Source organism: Numenius arquata, chromosome 11, assembly GCF_964106895.1.
Source record: "Numenius arquata chromosome 11, bNumArq3.hap1.1, whole genome shotgun sequence".
Classification (NCBI taxonomy): Eukaryota; Metazoa; Chordata; class Aves; order Charadriiformes; family Scolopacidae; genus Numenius; species Numenius arquata.
Genome location: NC_133586.1, coordinates 34964842 through 34986833, shown reverse-complemented (window position 1 = coordinate 34986833; position 21992 = coordinate 34964842). Strand labels below are relative to the sequence as shown.

General features: G+C 37.8%; 1 protein-coding gene across 2 annotated transcripts in view; it reads right to left on the bottom strand.

Moving 5' to 3' along the window:
- The window catches only part of CPEB4 (cytoplasmic polyadenylation element binding protein 4), a 38990-nt gene that overhangs the window by 7055 nt on the left and 9943 nt on the right, over window positions 1–21992 (bottom strand). Inside the window, exons 2-4 of one of the 2 annotated variants that reach the window (XM_074155890.1) lie at window positions 21031–21112; window positions 3613–3636; window positions 1430–1603 (exon numbers count right to left, since the gene is read on the bottom strand). In XM_074155890.1, coding sequence (XP_074011991.1) covers window positions 1430–1603; window positions 3613–3636; window positions 21031–21112 — 280 coding nt within the window. The remainder of the gene's footprint in view (window positions 1–1429; window positions 1604–3612; window positions 3637–21030; window positions 21113–21992) is intronic. The other variant, XM_074155891.1, reaches the window with a different exon arrangement.

Sequence of the window (21992 nt, the reverse complement as noted above, 5' to 3'; positions counted from 1 at the left end):
ACTAATGAAATAGCAACTGAAATCCACTGTACTGACAGCTTCTCTGTGCGCTACAGACCATCAGGAACGTATACAGCAACGGTAGTGTGTCAGTTACATGCTGATGAAGATATAAACCCAGGAGAACGATAATTACTACATATCTATTCTTAAAATAGATCTCCATTCAGAACAGCACTTTACACAAATTAATGTTAAAGCACATCCATAAAATGCTTTCCAGAAACAGGATCAGAAAAACCTCAAAAATTCCACAGATGTAGATTTTAAATCGTATACTCCTTATTCTAATTCACACCTGTGCATTTAACAGGAAGAGCGCTGACAGAAGCAACTCTGAACAGGTTTAGGGAAGGTCCTACTCTTCAATAACTAGGGTCCACAGAGACCAAACTATCCATGTGCTCATCTGCTTTTAAAACAACACAGGTGACAAAGTTAAAAAACAAACAAAATCCCAACAACAACAAAGAAAAAGACACTAGAAGATCATTTTTCCTCTTGTAAACACCATGTCATATTTGACCTTTTAATAATAAAGTAACTCTTATGTTTGACATGAAGGTCAGGTTATCACGTCACAGCGGTACATGCTGCAGTGCATTACAATCACTCTCCCTGACACAAAAACTGGGTATTAAAAAGGTTCTGCGATTAAGAAAAAGCAACTTTTCCGCTTTAGAGTTGCTGTAGTACTTTTAACCCCTATTCCAGCACACTCATACATACAGAATACAGAACACTCAGAACTCTGGTGAAATGAAGCTTCACACCACTTGCGCATATTTTTTAATTTAATCTTTTAATAGCAACGGCAGTGTTCTGTCACCTGGGTCTGTACGATGGACCCAGCACAAATCCCTGGTTCCTCACTGTATGTAACTGCCTCCGTACAGATTCATCCTTGCCCGAGTGCTCACTGTGCACACATCAGAAGCTACAACAGGACATAATCATTGCTGAAAACAACCTCTGAGAACTACACATAAGCATCAAATAAAGAGCTATGACTTACTATGCCATACAAACTTTATAAAACTACTAGCAATACTTTTCATACTACTGGCTTCTGGTGCCTATAAAATGTTCGCAATATATTTACAAATTTCAACAGGTGGTATTTATTTGTTTATTTTTGCACCACTATCCCTTTTTTATCATTTTCATATTGTTAAAGTCAGTTAAATGTATGGTAACTTACGATGTTGTCCTACAATGGCAGAACAATACTATGGCCTAAACTAGCTGAATTATCTCACATTTGCCATGGACCGAAAGTGATGACATGCAAAGAGCCATTTACATATCAAAGCTTTTCCCTAGAGCTCAGAAAAACAATCATTCCTTAGCTAACAGACAAAAGGTTTCACACCCCAGTTCTGTCATTAAGCCAGAAGGAGCTGCTCTGGATCAGATCTTCTGGGCGTACCTTCATCAATATCAGGTGGCAATCCACCAACAAAGACTTTGCGGGAATAGCGTTCCACTCTCTCTCCATTCTGATGGGAGAAGCAGTGAGGTGATCCTAAACCACTGTGAAGAGTCTGATCCCCACGGCCATCATCCAAGAACCCATCTTCCATTGGAAACAGTGAAGACTGACCTAAAGAGGGGGTTAAAAAAAAAAAAGAAGGAAAAAAAACATACTAACAGAACAAAGCACACACTGTTTAAATATTTTTTTTTTAAATGCACTAGTTGCTACATTAACAGTAGAACTGCTTGCAATCTTCCCTTTTAATGAGCAGTTATGTTCACCACTTCACATGACCCTTATAGTTTTCAATATAATTCAGTAACTCAAATGCATTATTTCAGAGAAAATGTTGCTACTTTCTTCGTAACTGCACTACAACTAATGAAAATTTGAAACAAACCAGTATTTCTAATGGACACTCAAGTTTACCATTTTCCATTCTATTTCATGTTTCTAATCAGATTTCTTTCCAAAAGGTGTAAAAACAGAAGAGAATATTAGCCAAATTTTTTTTCTGGGACTTTCCCAAGAGCATACGTCACTAAAACCTGAGCTGTATAAACCATTTTCCAGTGAACAGCTTCTCACAATGAGCAGATACGAATTCACGGTGCAGATGGGAAAACAAGAATTCTACCAGCTAAATGTGTTATACATTTAAATTACCTGATATCAAAACATATTATAAACCACCCACTTGTAAATAACAAAAATATCCTGATAAAAACAGGAAGACCCACTGTAATTTACTGTAAATGAAGACTGAAAGCTAGGCAATACTGTGTCATTCCTAGAAGCAAGTTTACTTAGACGTTACAACAGAGTTTCATTAATGGACTCACTTTAAGAGAAAACGCTGTAAGCATCCTTCCCCTCACAGCCCAGCGTTTGCCTGTGATAATCCTTTATCACAGATTTCCTTAATAATATTTATTACTTTTATGTAAGATTCTTTGATTTATAAATGCAACTGTATAGTATCATAAAAAGAGCACACAAGCTGATCTCTTCCATAAATTCACCTTTTAGTTACAGTATTCAGTATCTAGACAACAAACTGAATAGACTTCTACTCATTTAAGGAGCATTTTAGGAATAAATAAATATATATAGGGAAAGTAAGCAAATAAATTATGCTACACGTTTTAGGATACGTTTCCTTTGCCTATGATGTGATATACTAGGCCTGCTTTTTTAGAATTCATTACGATCTGCCACAGTAATGTATTGGTAAAGTTAATTTATCCTGTTCTTGCTTCCTTCCTTTGAAATAAATTTATTTTAAAAAAGAAAACATCTTGAAAACGGAAAATTTGATCAGTTCCAGTATCCAGATATTTTCCATGCAAAACTCAAACAGCTAACAAGTTAAAAGAAAAAAAAATACATCTAGAGTCCACAGAATTTATACAAATAAAAAATGGAAGGCTCGGTCAGCTTGCTTTATTTGAAATTTCAAGAATATTTGTACACCTGTAACTAAAATAAAAATCAACTATAATCAGGCCTATTTCTGTAGCTAGGCAAACCTGGTTCCTCCTATCATAAAAATATTGTAATATAGACTTAAATGTTATTTTGTTTTCCCCTAGTGAACTGATGCACATCTTTTGTTTCATCTCTTAAGACCCCAGTCCTGCAGGTATTGTTGGAAGGGAGCAATTCTCCCTGCCTAAACAACCTTTTCAGGTTCAGCAGCACTACCACCGCTGACAGATAATTCAACATTCATGCTTGCAGGATCTGGTTCTTTACCCTCGCAGGCCAGGACATATATTTGCTATTGTCTACGCTGCGTCAAGAAAACCATCAGCACCCAAAACAACCAAAATAAACTTCTCCAGCATTGGCATTCATAACATACACACAAACACAGCAACATGGCTCCAGTGTAACAAATCATATAGATGATGTCCACTGTAAGGATCATGATCATTTCAGCCTCAATAGTACTACTGTGGAGTACTACCTAATTCAGTTAAAATATTTATTTATGGCATGCAGACTATGTAAACGCATGTGAAACTGAAGCTTTATAATCTTAAATTTTGGAGTTTGTCCTCTAGTAACAACTTAATGTTTTTTCTCCCATGAGACATTGTCAACATTAGAAAATTAAATAGGAATATTGTTACCTCGCCTTCTCCCATATGTCCTTGCTGCATGTTAAATGAGAAAGAAAACAGCCTTTCAAACATTGTTATAAGGACCAAAAGACCTCGTTTTAGCGCCTTTATACTAACTCAGTGATTCTCAAGCCTTTTCATACTCTGAGTCATTTTAAATGGTGTTCACAAGCTGACCTCCCCCACCACCCACAAGACCAGGCCTTCCTTGCACCATCTCCATTACTTAATTGACAAAACACGTTGATACAAGGGTGACAAAGTTTATATGTATACTCCAAGAGATTTTGAAAACAATTTTAGTTCTTAATTTGCACATTTATTTTTGAATCTATTCCTTAATCCTCTGTTGGGTGTATGCCTGTAAGTAAATGGGTCTTTTCTCATGCACCAGGTCTCCTGCAACACACCATGTCCTCCACCGTGCTCAGTTCAAGCATACTCTAACTCTGATCTTCATCTGAACTGTAGGAAAAGACCTAACGCAAGGGAAGTGGAGGACTATTGTGTTAATTTGTTTCCAAATTAGGTTGCTATTAAAGCTTTGCACAACCCACAAAATCCTTGTTTAAATTATTACTGGCAAATAACCAGCTGAAAAATCTTAAAAGTCAAGGAGAAAACCTCTGGGTCACTAAAACTTCCTTTCAGACCTCCTGCAGCCTGTGTACAACAGGATAGATTCTCTCTTACCAACTTAGTACACTTCGCTGCAATTATTCGACCGCTACCCACTGCTTCCTGCTTTTCATTTTCCAAAACAAATCAATTGTACCACTAAAAAATAGAACCTTTTTCTGCCCTGGCTTTCAGGACCCATTGTCAGAATACGGCCAAACTCTGTAATCAAACTTGCACATTCTTTCTCTTTTAATCTCATTAAAGTCTGTGTCTGAAAGCAGGCCAACTGTTTTCAAAACTTGGTTTCTCCTGGCAAGTACTATGAGAATCTCTGAGCACATCATGCATTTTATTTTGCTTCCTCATTCAAAACTGAGGCTGACAATTAGTTTAAGCATTTAAATATTTGTAAACCACAACAGGAGTCGTTTCCTCTTTCAAAATAAAAATCGTATCAATCCACTTCATGATTATTTAACATCTGTAAGATCCTTTTACTTCTCTGATCTTTTGCTGATAGAGATACTCACTATGAACACCAAGAATACAAAATAACAAAGCCCTAGTCTTCAGACAGAAGCAGAACTCGAATGTTCACACAGGTACTGGCTTTATGGGAGAATCTTAAAGGCTGAGGGCCTTTACAAGTATAATTTTTCCATGGCAATTTTGAATTTATAAATCCAAGATGCTCATATAGTCCTCAAAGTAGAAAGTTTTAAGGAACTAGTCTTTCATGGAAAGCAATCGGCAATCTTACTGCATTTCTGACAAAGCTCAGAAGCCTTTGCACGTTTTAGAAAACATCAAGCACTTTCAAAAACAGCTCCCTCTATAACGCCATAAAAATCTTGCTTGTGGTTTCTAAATTACTAACAAAACCGCACAAACTCCTCACTCGGTACACCCATTCTTGACAACAAAGTGTGCAGCAGAGATACGATTCCCACTGCGGATCTGTGACCACAATTTAGGTCAGCAGACTCCTCACTGCTTTGCCACCTGTGTCACTCAAGGTAAGAGGATTTTTCTCCTTTACCGTACAGAAAACAAAACAAAAAAAAAAAGCCCAGCCACCAGCTAAGAAGTATTTCCAGTGCCAAATACTACTGAAGAGGTTTTGAGAGCCAAATACTAAGACTTTTTTCTTCTTAATTTGCTTCTTATTTTCTGCATTTGCTTCACCTAACCCACAAAATACCAACATTTGACATTTCAAAACATTTCTGAGGAGCCACAGTTTATAAACTACCCCAGTGCAGCCCAGACACAAACTTTCCCTGCTTAGTGAATTCAGAGCTCATCACATGCCATTAATTTCACACAATGTAATACACAAGACTGAAACTAAAGAATGCTCTCTTGGCAGGCCAGGAAGACAGTTAACTGTGATTTACCAATTCTGCCTCTGGCTTTCATAATTTCAAATGAAGAGAAATCTTGGCTATGGGAGTCCCCTAGCTAAACTGCAACATAAACAAAGCCTGAAGATAACCGTTACCAACCAGAGAAAAAGATTTAATCCTGAAGATGAGGATGCTTGCCTATCCCCTGCTGAGAAATGAGATAACTACAATGTTGGTTTGGATTCCTCAAATCTATTTTCCTTTTCCCAACTCTTCCGCATTTCAGATAATTGCACAAAGGGCCTAGTCTCACAAGATATTTCAGCAAGAATTGTTACAAAACCTAAAAAATGCAAATTATTTATGCAACCGGTTCAATTGCTTATTAATAACCTATGCAGAGATATTTTTCTGATAAAATCAGTCTGAAATTTAAAATGCTATTAGCAGCTGCTTCAATTATTTTGTGATCTCAGCTCTCCCTGCAACACTCCTTTCAATATAAGAAATAAAGCCATATAGAAAGCCAATGGTCTTTTGCAAAAATCTGCTTTTATTGTCTTTCATTTTAAGGAACTTAATAAATAAGCAACCCACTCAAATTTTTGTGTCTCCTCTTCATTTGAGACACTTAATGGGCTCCTGGCCATCTCCCCCCTCTTTTCTTTTTTTTTAAAAATCACATCTTTTGTGCCTAACATACCTCCAATCAAATGTACTGAGCTTTCGTCTCTCTACAGGAACCACCAAAAAGACTGTCAATATGTTGTGCAGAATCACATGTGCAACTCTATATAAAGTACACAGTTCCCAATGACAAAGCTACTCTGCTGAGGAAGCATGAAAAATGTATGCAGGAGTCCTAAATCACTTAAACCCCAAACCTACTACAAGGTTGTCCTGCAAAAAGGTGCCCAGGCTGAGTATCTAGTGCTTTTTAATGGTTCTTGCTGCCTTTCATTCTGCAGGATAGTAGCAATTTCAGGTGTATTTTGTGCCATTAACTGTGGAAAATTTACATAAAAAGGTCAGCTCAAGAGCAGACTGTTTAAAGCAAAGGGACCAGCAAGCAAGAGGATCCGTATATCCTGTGAACCTCATCCCAACTTTCTAAGGCCACATTACAACTAGGAGAATTATACACACATCCATAGTTAAGGTAAACATCATAAACCCCTGGAATGGACAGAGCAACTGAATACTCAAAGTTAAATTATGGTTGTACCTTCATTCTCACTACGTTGCTGTATTTGTTTTAAGACACGTGACGTCCACCAGGATGTAATACCTATCCAGTTCTGTACCTAATTTATAACTTTAGTCCAAGAGCTCCTCAAGGCAAGGATCCTGCTCTTTACCTTGGCACAGAAGCCAATAGAGTAACACTGCAATCTTTTACTTAGCAATATGCTCTTATTTCTTTCCTCTCAAACATCAACCAGACTAGTTTCATTAGTGAGTTCCAAGGAATTTCAGGTTTCTATGCACATTAATCACTGAAGTTACCAGAGAAAAATTTTTGAAATTTAAAAGGGACAAATATTCATGTTGACTTTTTACACAACCTGACTGTGAGAACAAGTAAGACCCAATCACACCCTCCCACCAAGCATTAGCTCTGGGACAGCTTCCCACCACCCAGCTCCAGCAAAACCAGGAAACTTATGTCAGTTTGCATATACTCTTTCATGTTCTACACCAATCATACAGGCTCTAGGAAAAATATTCAAGCTGAACAAGATTTTGCTGAAGTGATCCCAATTTCATAAGTTTCATGAATGAAGTAATGAATTTAACTGCTGATTTTTAGGGACAAAAAGCGACAGACAAGAACTTGTGGTACAAGCAAGGGAACCAGTACAGGGCAAAAGGGCTACAACTCTTGCAGATGACAGCAGCAAATAGTAGAAGGGAAAACAAAGCCTCTATACCATCATCAGCTATTTATTTAAGTATTATATAAATGGAGAATAGTGTAAAAGTTCAGATATTTTTTAAAAGGGGGATAATAAGGTTTTCTCTAAGACTACCTTGAAACCTCTCCGTGTTACTCAAAAAAATTTAAATGTAGATGGCCATAGGTGTCCAGTTTCTTATGCTAGAAAGCAAATAAGATCAATACACAAACAGAGACTTTCAAACTTTCACTGAAAATGTTTACACTCCGCTAGTCATTTTCTTCCCCTAAACAGAAGACAGGGAGATAATTTGGCCCTGGCCTGTCTTCTGTTTCACTTGGGACTTAACTTTCAGAGAAAATCAAAGTTTCACAGGATTATTTCTAAATGTGAACTAGCTATCCTTGAATCTATTATAGAAAATATATATGCTTTCTTGACTTTTACTTTTAAACTATAGAAAAATAACTGAAGTACTATCTGGTTTTTCCATTCCAACAGCAAAGCCTTATTTCTAAATTAATCTACACTAAACTGTAATTTGTAATTGTAGCAAAATTAACAATGCTGTGCATGAGGCCATTAAAATACGAACTATAGTATTTTATTACCTTTTCTCCCCTACTATTCCCTGAGGGCAGGTAGGGTTGATTATAACTCAAGAGTCAGATTTTATCATCACTTCATGTTTCACAATGCATTTCATGTGTAATGCACGGACCACGTGTTTCTACCACAGGTACATTTCACAAGAAGTTCTGCAAGGTCATCTCAAGCCCAATTTCACTAGTGAAGAATCTAATCGTATCCTTAACCAAACCAAATGCAGAAAAATGAAAATTATAAAGAACATCTATATTTGACCTACCTTTGGTTAAATTATCTCTGTATATGAAGCAGCAATTCAGAGACCAAGGCAGCTATTTTCAGGGAGGTGTATGTTTTCTCAAATTAGAATACAAAAATTGTATCTGCCTATATGTCTCCATACACAAAGGTACTTCTTCCTATTTAAAAGAGCCTTACAATTTAAGTCTTAGATGATGTTTTCAACAGGAAAGCAGACAATGTCATAAAGTGTTTCATGGCAGGCAAAAAAGTACTGATTTTTATGTATTCATTTGGTTTAGTTCTAAAATATTAAGGACAAAATTATTAGGCCACAGTTCCATGATTATTAACGTAAGACCAGCACATGTGCAAAAATTTTGCCCAGTTCAAGCACATAATCTCATTTCTGTCAAATTATCCCCAGCACATGGTAAGTTGACCGTGGAACAGACTGCCAATGCATGGTAAAAAGTGACACAGACACGTGATCCAGGACAAATTCTATCAATAAATCAAAAAATTTAACAAATCTACACTGACAGTGAACTTATTCCATGTTAGAACTTACATCTTACAGTCACAGCCATCTTTGTGATGTTGTCAAATGAGATCCCCGTTTTAAAAATTGTCAAAACCAAGTGACTTAAAAGAGATACTAGAGATTCCCTATTATTTGGATTTCAAACACTAGTGAACTTAAAAGAATGAAAAACATTCAAACAGTATTTTCTTAATCTAAGACAATCTTGCAAAAATTAAACATCTCTCTATATACATCTAGAGAATGCACATTTCTCACACTTATAGCACTGTCAAAGTCAGCATGAAACCAGGAAAGCAGACTACATTTAGCTGCACAGTAAAATCAAGGATTAACACCTTTGGAAGTACTGATTCTGCAAAATTAAGCAGCAGAGATGCCAAAACCTGCATTTTTTCCTCCTAATTTATTTTTAAAGAAACACTATTTAACAAAAAAAAAAAAAAGTACATGATGAGAAATACAGCTCTAGTTTATGTCGAAAATGTCCAAACAAATGCTGAAAAACAAGAGTATTACTGTAGATGCAAGTATTATGCTTTATTTCAAGTAAAGCCAGATGCCTGAAGACAAGTATTTACCCATTCCTTCTGTCGAGAACACTAACAAAATTAAGTTTCTGGTATTCCGTAGCATTCGACTACAGGTCTGACTAGAATCTTCCATTTTAAATTCCAGGTCAGTGTCACAAAACACAACCGACACACAAAAAGCAAATGGGTTTCTTTTCTTCTAAAACCCTAAGGAGAATCTTCCTATAAAAGCCTTTTAGCACTGGCTCTTCTGATGGTCACACTTTTTTATCCATGATTATGTCGAATTAATTGGGTTCACATGGTAAAACTGTAGAACCCGACTGTACAGCATGAAGCATGTTATCAGTCTAGTAACATCTAATAGTTTTATTGTTGACAACTTTATACAGCAAATAACCGGGGGGGCAGAGGAGGAGAGAAAGTGAGAAACAGGGAAAGTGAAAACTACTATTTCCAAGCCTTGCGCAACAAGCTTGAAGTTTTTAGGGCTTTAATCTGCCTAAAGCAAAACTGCCTCACCGAAGTGACCGTACAGTTACATTCAGAAAAGAATAATGTTTGGGGAAATAAAAAACAACTAACAGCTCTCATTCCCGTGCACTGCGCAAACCCAGCTGTCGTGGCACCCAGAGACACTGCCTGGAGCAGAAAGGCACACGTGCTTCCAGCTCGGCCAGTCCAGCCCAGCATCCATGCAAATCCACCTTTGCGAGAAGCTCAAGCTAACTCCCAGATTGGGCAACCAGGACAAAAAGTCCTAGAAACGCTTCCAGCATGCTATTCAAGCCTGAAGGGGAAATTGAGGGAAAAAAAAAGTTAACTATGAAAACACTGCAGTTAAGCTTGTGTGAGAGTTTCAAACCCACCACTGTTATTATTCCTTTGCTGCTGCTGCTCTCAGGTACTCTGCCAGGCTAACACACGGACTGAACCTCAAGATATCATCTTTCATACATTTCAACAACCACTTAACAACTCACGAAAGGTGACAAACCAAATCCAGTCTCACTCCACTCAAAAATACAGAAGCTTCAAAGCTAACTTTGAAGTTTTCTTCACTATCAAACAGAACAACACAGAGAAATCTCCTAAACAAACCTGCTTTAAATCCTAAACATGGCTACAGCTTTGTCTACAAGGTATCAGTATTTTTTCCGTAATTCCAATTATGTTAAAGTGGTTACTGCAAATCAATTTAAGTGGAGCCCTTAAATATTATACGTATCTGAATATAACTCTTCCCTCTCCTCCAGGAACCCCCATGGAGTCAAACGTAAGAAACCAAAAGCAGAAAAAGCAAATCATGAAGCACAACCCTCTGCTGGAAACTGGATGTTAGTTGGAATTATATGTGTATTTCAGAAAAGCAGGCACCCTACTGCTGGTGGCACCGAGCTTTATTTTATATTAATGTATGACTTCTGGAGAATAGACAAGAAGTTATAAAAACATCCAATCTTTTCCCTCGATACATCTTCCAGTTTATGATATGGAATAACTGGCAGCATTTATCTTTTGAACACTTAAACTACTACTATATTCACTTTAAAAACAGAAAATAAAAGGCAGAGTTTGCAACAGAGAGAAGGAAAAGTATTAGCTTTGCCAGCAAAGAGCAAATCAGGTTCTCAGTCACAAAACTACTTCAAATGTGCTAACTTAGTGAATTGCAAACTACACACTAATGATGGATCTTCTGACATGAGGAAAGGAAAGAATATCAAAAATTGCTTTTTTTTCTTAAGTGACAAGAACAATTTATTGACCTTATTACAGAATTTATTGAACAACTTATGAAAACATATGGAAAAGGTGCAAAAACTTCACAAACCTCCCATTTCCAGGCATGGTTCACATGCAGTGTCTTCCTGGATTCTTTATACGCAACATTCTGCCCCAAGAGATGCTGATATCTGCCTGTACCATCAGCCTAACAATTAATGTAAACGAATAGGCTGAATTCTACCCATGCTTTAATGAATAACCTAAGATGCAATTCCTGCATGTGACCTGCAAGAGCTGGATTGACATTGGCATATACTTACATGCTGCAAGATTTAAAACCAGAGGTCCCCAAGTACAATAATAGGTTCAAAGCAACTTATTTTTGTCTGTGGAAGGCACGGTCACAAGACAGCCTGGAATGCAACATGAGGGCTTTGTTCCTTTTTTAAGCATCCTCTTACTTCACTCCCAAACAATAAGGAAACAGAACACAAGCAAGTAAACACCAAGCACGCTCAAGTCTCTGCCGCATAACATTTCCCCATTTTTCATTTTTACAGTAACCAGCATAGGTAAGACACTAATTTTTCCAGTAATACACATGAAAAAACTGTACACTTCCCCACACCCAATCCAAATGGGAAGAGAAACAGACAACTGTATTTTAAAAGAATCAGCACTTCATTTGCTGTGCCTAGATTCTAAACGGTATACAGATCCAGACACCAACGCTATTTATTATAAAAATTTGAAATGACACATGAACAACCCAGACATTCTTTAGAATGCATTCAGAAAGCTATCCCCATCTCCTTCATCATTGTGCACTAATACTAATGACAATATGAAGATCTGTATGTAACATTATTATAAATTACTGGGAATTTATTAATGTATTATATATTGTTTTATATATTTATCTATCACAATTATCCCCACATTCCATACACAAAATTTATCGTTTTGTCATACCTATCCAATCTGACTGCAGAGCTGGGAATTCTTGTTAATAGGATTTCTAAGCAAAGCTCAAAGAATATTACTCCCTGTACCTCTGAAGACACTTGGCATCTGCGTATCTAGAGATGGCACGTGACTGCTCCACTCATCAACTATCCACATTATAGTCCAACTATCAACATTACAGTGAAAAAAAAAACCATCCCAAAAGAAACCCCCAAAAACTAGCACAACAGCTAATCAATCTGCATTCCAACAAACAATACATTAAGCCAAGTACGGATAGATTCACTGTACGATGTATTTTCAGATTCACCTCATCAATAGTTCTCATCATTCTGCCTAATGCTGAATTAAAATAATTAGATGGTGAATACACAAATTGTACACACATCACAATTCTTTTTGAAACACCTTAAGTAATTGATGTAAAAATCAGATTTCAGGCTACTGCATAGCCTACTCCTGGGTATATGCAAAGACTCTCCACTACTAAAAACTGTTTCTGTATGACTTTCCTAGGAGCTGTTCCCATTTACACTTACACCTCATCTGCCACCTCCTTATCTTTTCTCAAAACTCATCCCCATTCTCATTATACCTCCCAATTCTTTATCTCCAGCTTTAAGAAAAGCACTTCAGGCTTTTCCTTCTGCTCCTTCCATGCCATTTCTAGCCTGATAAACATGATGGTAGAGAGTATGCAAAATGTGGCTAACAAAAGACTCAAAGAGCTAACAATTCAAAATCAACGAAAAAAGTGAACAAAGTGAGGAAAAAGACCAAAGATAGGTAGTTTCATCAGTTTAGGAAGGGAGGCGGGTGAGCTCTCCCTCTTCTAAAACAAGGAACAAGCACTACTCATGGATTACAGCTCCAAATTAAAGGCTGTTTTGAAGATGATACAGAATGGTCAGAGATTATCAAAGCAAGAATTCAGAAAAGAAAAAAGAAACCACTTGGTGGACAGTGATATTGACCAAGGCAGGAGGTTAAACACACTTCTAGAAAAAGGGATAGAATTAATTTAACAAAGACAAAAATATAAAAATGAAAACAAGAAAACCTTAGAAAGGTTAGCAAGGCTGCTGTCGATTTAAACATGAAAAGTTTTAGCAGTATTTCAATGTTTTGTTGTGGTTTAAAATTCTCCAACTGCCACATCATTTGCAGCACACACATTCCTAGGAAGTATCTTGTCTAAGGACTATGAAAGGCACTTAATTTTCCATACAGACTCTGAAGATGGGATGGGGTGGCCAGGGGCCTATGTGAAATGTTTCAAGATTGGACAAAAAACGCCGTAAGTCTCATAGTCCCATGAAGTTAACAGGAATCGTAACACTGATTTCAAAGCTGGACCAGGATCAGAAAACCCTGGGATATTTGTACTGCTCTGTGGTGGCAGGGCAAGGAATTTCCTGGCCTCAAAGAGCAGTTACATTAATACCCTATAGTTTATTGCTCAATGGCTTCATTTTAGCCAGAAAGCGTAAATCAAGGTGTTTCTCTTCCTCAGCTGAACTAATACCCTACCTCTAAATCCTGCAGTAGTGAAGTATAAACACCTAGTTGTTTGACACCTGCATTACAGAGACTGTATTTCTATAAAAACGCAGGTATTACCACAAAGTTTAAAACTACTCAGTAATTCTTGTGTAAAAGTAGTACTAGCGTAGGTAACCAGCAGTATCTGTTTCCTTACCTTATTTTCTTCCAGTACTATATTTAGCATTATGTATTTTTAACATAAGTCAAACTCAAGTGCTGAATGCAGATCCAAGGGCAAATAAATGTCAACATTTTGAAAAATTCCCCAAACTCTGAGCAGCACTATAACCTACAAACTACTTCCCACACACTTAAAATTAAGAATGTCAATATAACCAAAGCAATTAATTTAATGTCAACAGTAATTCACCTCTTCCAACTGATGTTCTTCATCACTGAAAACAAATACTAAACTGCTACATTTCAGTACATAATTTGGGTTGTGCTATTATTTCCCAAATCATTCCAGATGACTGCAAAAGTGTTTATGATACTGTCCTAAATGTTGCATGTTCTGGGATTTTTGCAGTTTTCATTGTAGTAACAGTATTTGTGCAAAGAGTAAAATGAACAGCAGTAACTTAACTACTGCTTTATTTTTTAAATCATATGCATCAGTGTACGTGGATACAAATGGTTTAAATTATATATTAGGTAATGCACAATGTTTTATGAGATAGCATAAATGGGTCTTGGCTTTTCGCAGTTGATAATAGAAAATTAAGGTGCCAAAGCCAAGGAATAATCAGGAAAAAAAATCTCAGAGGTCTTAACCTAAATGACACTCTACTTTTGCCTCAGGGCAACCTGTGTTCCAGTCCACATACGTCTTCCAAAGAACGGGCAAATTCTCATTTCATTTACAACCACCTATATGCTGCCAATTCCAGACTGCCATAAATGAAAAATCTTTTTTAAACTGACCCCATTTTCTTATGGCATACAGTGCCACAAAACCAGGCAATCGTGGCAGGGGGGTTGGAACTAGGTGATCTTTAAAGTCCCTTCCAGACTAAGCCATTCTATGACCCTATGAACTTCACAGTCTAGTTTCAAGGCTTTAAGTGTCCAAAATATCCCAGACAGACCCACGTTCTTCCTCCTGCTACAGAGTCACTCCACAGCCAATGCACTCCCGCTGCTGACGGGCCTGTGGGGTTTGCGGGTGAGGAATCAGAACAGGGGAATAAGAAGAGGCAGGGGAATAAGAAGAGAGAGGGCCTGCCTGTGACTTTAAGAATACAGACATATCTGAAGTCTCCACTGTTGTTTAACACCGGTATTACACAAACTGAGGAGAGCACGCAGGCTCCTCCATGCCTCCAGGAAGCACAACACAAACGGTGACCTTTAAATCGGTGTTTCAAGAAGAACAGGCTCCAAAGGAAGTTACTGGAACCTGCCACTGACGCTAACACCCGGCAACATCCTCCTCTCCCCCTCCGAACCGCACCAGGAGCCCTGTCAGCTTGAAGCAGCTTGAAAATACAGCGACGTTTCGGCTACAGTTAGGAAGCAGAGCCTCTAGTAGGAGAGCACAGATACCTCGGGGTGTGAAACCTTCAGGCCGCCCGGAGACGGGCGCTCCGCAAGCGGCAGCCCCACGGCGGGGCCCAGGCCGCCATGCGGGAGAGCCCACAGAGCCAAGGGCGGCAGGGGGGGGGGTTCTACACCCTCTCCCTTCCCGAGGGCCTCCTCTAAACCAGAAATCTGCCGTGCAGAGGGAGCTGGCTTTTAAATTGGAGTCTTTTCCTCCATGTTTCGGTGGGCTGCGCTTGAAAAAAAATAAACTTCCCTTCACCTCTGCGTGAAATTAAAAGGAGGGTAACCCCCCTCTGCGGTATTTGGTAGCGCCAGGGGAGACCGGCTCAGGGTCGGCCCAAAACCCGTCTCCTCACGGGAAGAGTTGGAGAGGGGGGGAGGATTTATTTTAATTTCTCACTGCATATCGGCTATGTTCAATTCCTCTAAGTTTGCGGCGTGATTATTTTTTTTTCTCCCAAATCAAGTTTTGCCTTTCTAAGCCTCATCAAATTAAGCATCTCTGTACAAGGAAGCCTTCAGTTCAAGCCACCAAACCAAACGTCAATTTGAATGAGAAAGCTGGAAGTCTATTAGATAATAGCAAACGAATGTAAAATCATACATTATGTATGGTTGTGATTACTCCTATGTAAGGTTAGAATCCAGCCTGTGGTCTGATCTCGGTATTTATTAATCGAAGATTTCCGTTGGCTCCTGTTGCCCAGGTGATGCCATTTTCCTACCAGGCTGTTGGCTGTTTCTAAACAAAGGCCCTGGTAAACCCCAAATATTGGAAAGGTTGGGATAAATCAACAAACACTTCCATTGCCAAGAGAGGAACTGAAGGAAAAAAAAGCATACCAAAAGACTGAAAAATTAAAATACCGAGTATTGCCCCAAAATTTTGAATATTAGCTGCATTTGGAAGGAAAGGGTGCCCTTTGTTGTTAAGAGCAGTGAGAACACTTCTGCTCCAGCCCAACTGGAAACTGGATTGGAACAGGGATGGGAGCTGCCCTTTTCAAGTATAATTCACACACTGTTCCCCCATCGCAGCCCCATCAGCATGGCTTGTAGTTTACTGCTATTAGGCCCTCTTCAGCAATATTTTGAGACAGTAAAACAATTGGTTTTCCCCTTCATTAACATGCACTCAAGTCGGCAAATCCCATTAGCCTTTCCTGGTTACTGCATAGGAGGTGAAATCCAAGAAGACCCTGAGCAGGAAAAGTTCAACACAGTAAACTGTCGACAGTTTCCAAAGACAATCATGGCAAACCTCATCGTCTACAAAAAACTGTCTCCAAGCCTGGTGCAGTTGAAGCGAAAGTTTTTGTGCATTTTATCCTAAATTGGATACATTAAAAAGTTGCAAATGAGTAATCCTTAGCTGAGATTGCTCTGAGACAAGGCACACAAACAAGATCAGCCGCTGATGCTGCTCTCCGAAGCCTGAGGTAGGACCACCACATTCCCCTGGGAGAGCTCGATCCGGTCCAGAGGCAGTGGAGGCATGAAGACGACTGCAGCACCAGGACAGACGGACACATTTGCCAGAGGCCTTTGACTTTCAGAACTCAATAACTAGATCACGGAACTCTTTGCACAGACCAAGAGTAGGAAAGAAAGGTTGACCTTAGCCACCAAACTCAAGCATGCCTCATTGCTATGAGAACAATGATGGTTTTAAAATTTAAGAAAAACCTCAAAATCTATTATTTTACATCTTAAAAAAGCTTAGATTTTGTCCTGTGCACAAATAAGGAACCACTTCCCTAAAAAGAATCATAGCCTTTGTTATTTAGCCATTGGCAAAAAATGGGACTGATTCTCACCAGATTCTCATTAATTTTCTGGGTCACACAGGAAACCAAATGGCCCGTTCTACTCAATTAATATGAACTTGTTGCATAATCCACACAGCTAGAAAAGAAACAACTCGTTCAGTTTCTTATCAGATATTCAGAAAATGCTGTCAAAACTATTTTGATTCCTTTCATCAAAGAACACTTTATGAGGTTTACCTACTTTCTTCACATCTGAAATAGCTTTTCAGATCATTATTAAGAGGCTGATGATTGCTTTAAGAATGCAATTAGGTATATCCACTTGCTCAGAGAAGTCCTGAATGGTGCCAGTTCTTACCATTCTGGCTTTCCATCTCTAAAATGTAGAGCTGCTGTTAGATTCTCTCTCCCAGTGTCTGTGTGTATACCCTGACCTCACGCTACTTCTAAAACCTTCCTTTCTGTACATAACTATGTTTCATTGTTAGAGACTATTAGCATCACAGACTCATAGCATTCATGCAGATACTGAGCCATTCACACCCAAATTTTACAAGAGTGCTTTGCAGTGGTAGAAGCAGACATACTGGCCCGCTTCTTTAATCCATTTCACCTTGCATAATTTCCGGGCAATAACCTTATATTCTGAACAGAACCATAGGATATTTCAGTAATAAAACAGTCTGTGGTTATAAAGTATTTAAAGACATTTCAGTGTCACTTAACAAGGAAATATTTAGTCAATCTACTACTATTACAGTAATGCTCAAATTGCCATCTGGAAGACCCAGATTCAAAAATCAGTCTCTGGATCCCAGGCTCAGCTCACGAAGGCCGAATACATTGTAAAGAAGATGCAATTAGTCTCCAGGGAAAGGCTTCTGCAGGCTGTCATTGGCTATGCAGCATACAGCACGCTCATTCGTGTGGATAAAAATAACATATTGAAATGGCAGCTGCTCAGCAAAGGAAGAGGATTTGAGCAGGGATAAAAATATACTTTAAAAAGGCCGGGGGGGGGGGGGGGGGAAGAAATGGTAAAATGCCTATCAAAAGCATTAAAAGGTAGTATTGAATGTCCTGAATCACCTTAAGATTCACCTTTGAACCTCAAGCAGGAAATACTATTTACTTCATATAGGAAGACAACCCAAGAACAAAATTATTACTGTCCTAAACAAATCCAAGGCTAGAACAGCCTAATCACCTCAGTCAAGAAGTAAATAGATTTTGTTAAATTTTGAAGAATTCCTACTTACCATTTTATTACAGTATCCAAAACCTGCTGCTCTGAACATACCATTTAAAGACAGAAATTATTTCCAGAAGACACTGGGTTCTAAACAGTGACTGGTATTTATTATCATGTCTATACTCTTTAAGTTGGTTTGAAGGTATATTTTAACATAGTACCTCTTTCTCTTGAATTCCATTACAGTACGAAAGGGGGTGGTGTTAGTGTTGCACACTGAACTCCTGTTGAGTCCGTGTTAAAGCCTCTCAAAGACTCACAAGATAGTAGCGAGACCTATTAGATCATCTAAATTATTTCCATGCCATTCTGAGATTGCTCTCTACAGTATGTTTTATTAGTGTCTTGCCCAGGCTATTTTTAAAGTCTCAAACCCATAAGCTTTTCCTTTCTTAGAGTATCCAACTTTAGTTTAAAAGCACTCTATGCACTGATTAATCCATTTAAAATGCAAAATGAAAAAGTTGTTATGGATTTGCATATTTAACTGCAGGTGTTTGAAATGGCAAGCAAGATTTGAACTGACAACCATAATTTGTCATATTTTAAGATTTCTAGATCCAAAGTTTTTAAAGATTCCTTTCAATCAGTTTAAATAAAAAGCAGGCAAGAAAAGTGAAAACAGGAGAGAGACAGAATCTGTGATGTAATCATTCACCAACTAATACAGATGGAAAAAAAGCCACAAAAGGCTTGTGATCACATGAGCCCTTCTCCAGACTTGACTCAAAATATGTTTTGTACCAGCAAGTTACAATTTTTTTCCCCCACTGTATCAGTTGATTTAACTAAAGGTATTTCCTCTCCTTACAAATCCTGTCCTACTTAGGGATGATCCCTGCAGCATTACCACAACACAGTAGATGCTAGTTTGAGTAAAGATCCATTCCTAAGTATGTTACAGCAACTAAGTGACTGTACGCTATGCCACATAAGCAGCAAATTCAGTGTACTGCAAGCAAACTTAATGTTTTCGCTGAGGAAATCCTTGAAAAATGAGACTTCACAACTAAGTATTTCATGTAGGATCACTTAAATTTTTCTTCTCAGTTGTGAGGATATTTCTTTATAGTTTTGTAACTGTTAACCATGAAACAGATCTAAACAACTGAAGAAATAATTCCCAGAACAATAACTGATTGATATTACTGCGTTTCAATCAGTATGATACAAAGCACACAAAACTTCAGACAAACCACAGATTACTCTGCAGAGGGGATTAGCAATTAAACTCAAGCAGGAATTAACCTGTATCAGAACTATACGTATCCTTTGCTGACACACTTATTCTGTCATTCTTAAAACATGGCAAGCACTAAAAAAAAAAAATTTATTTCAATTGCAAAGAATCTTTTCAAAGCATTTAAACTAAAAATAGTACTACTGTACAGAACTACCCTTGTTCAGTCATTGAATATAAATATGCACAAACCTGACTTTGTTAAATTCAAATTTAAAGGGAAATTTTATTTGTTCTACAGCCGTGTCACTTTGGGCTGTTATCTTGCCAGATTTCAGCAGCTAAAACCTGAGCTGGGCCTGCCTGACAGCTGAATAGAAGGTGTCATGGCAAACCCCAGGTGCTGCAGTCAAGGAAGGGCACCTGATTCTTGCCACAGTAGACAATGCTGGGGGCACAGCATGTTGCCAGAGAGCATATAAAACAAATGGAAGCTATTACTACTTGTTATTAATAAAAGCCTGGCCCCCACTACATAAGGAGGGAATGTATTTGGGTTTTTTAATTCATTTTGCATTACTTTTATCTACATCAAGCTCTCCTTGTCATTTCATTAGGAAATAGTATTTCTTGACGTTTCTCATCACCTTGAATCACTGCACAGTACTGAGGACATGAAACGCGAGCTGTATTTCAGACCATGGTGACTGCAACAAATGCAAGTTATTGCCAGTTTATCAAAGGTTGGTCTTCTGAGCAAGAACCACTATTAAAACAAGTCAGATTTCATCAACACCACAAGCCTTGGTATCAAAAGAAATTTGCTTTCAGAAACCACAAATGCAGGTTTGTTTTTTTAGTGGTCTCATGACTGGTAACAAAACTGGACGCTTAGATAATAAGCATGTGTAAGAATTTGACTACTTTTACTTATACAAGTAACTATCAAACTGAAACAGATTGCTCACTATACAGAACAAGAATAAGAAACGACTTCTGAATTGTATACAATAAAGAGTTTCTATTCAGGTTTAAATAAAATATGTCGATAATGCTTTGAATATTTTGTAAGTTGAGGAATTTTCAAAGAGAGATTACCTTTGCAAAAAAAAAAAAAAAAAAAGAAAAAGAAAAATCCTAACTGCAAATCAGTTCAACCCTCCTTCCCAATGGTACAAATTCTGCAGTTGAAGGCAGCAGCAAAGAGAGGTGAAGAACTAAAAAAATTGTGATAAAGTACTCCGTGTTCTTCTCAAAATGACATAGTTAAACCTCATTCTTCCCAAGACAGAAAGAACCACGACTTCAGCAGGAAAATACTATTTAGGAAAAAGTTACGTCTCACTGAGCTGCACAAGATTCCTAAACTTGATCATTTTTACAGGCTGCACACATTGTATCTATTAAAAACAACACTGGCAACTTACACAAAAGATCAGCTTATGTTTGTGTTTCACATTGTTTTATATAAAGACAAAACACACTCAAGTGCTGGTGTGTTGCAATGGCTTCATCTAGAGACAACCGACAGAAAGGAGGCCTACCCAGGCTGACTGGCATGCATTAGGTGCACAACGTAACTCTGCTTTTCCTAACCAAAACTGAAGTTTCTTATTCTAACAAAACATGTCTTCCCAATTATTTACTGCAGGAAATAGTCTCTTTCTAAATTTACCTTTCAGTGAATCATTTTCAGCTCTCATTATGTCAATTAGCGAGTTCTCCAGTGAATGCATGTCAAAAGTCCTTGTGCGATCCTGCAAGCAAATACAAACAAAGCCAGTTTAGGCAACATACAGTGTTAAACAAGACCATCTGAAACATAAAAACTTCAGGTTTGTTATACATTACTACAGCAGAATTAAGCAAAAACACACACACCACTAAAGTCAGTCTGATATAGGAATATTAAAATTCAAAATATTGTTAAATATGAATCCGATCTATATTTATCATAAGTGATCATTTAAGAACCCCAAATCAATATTTAGTTTATATTCCCTGCTATACAGTTAAACTTTGTTAAAAATAATTTCACAGTTAGGAAGTAAGGATTATATTCTGGGAGGCAGAATTGCAAGGAGAAATCATAAAATAGGTATTTCGGCCCGAAATTAAGACAATCTAAATTCCAGAAACACAAAGAATTTCTTTCATCTAAACTACTATTGCAACAACAACAAGTAACCTAATTTTGCACAGTCAGTTCAAATTCTGCATAATTATAAAGTTTTCCATACAAGCAGTAGTGTTCCAAATACTCTGGTTTACTAGGTGACTGCTTCGCTTTGATTTTTAATTCTCTGACTTTACAAGTTTGGTATTCCAAGCATTACTAGAATTGAAGGAGGACTCAACAAATGGGAGGCAAGGTGTCTGGTGTACCTTACTGTTTCATTATCTCAAGCCATTTGAAATGTACTTACCAAATATTTCTCCTTCATTTAGGAGAGCCATCATTTAACACATGTATGATTCAGACTTTCCCAAGTAAACCAATAAATTCCACATCATGCAAACCTGACGCTACATTAGTGTAAGACAACATAATGGATCCTGACACTGCATTATTTTAGTTAGTAAGTTCAGAATAACTGAAATTATACAGAAAACTTTGATATCTTTACAGTATCATGA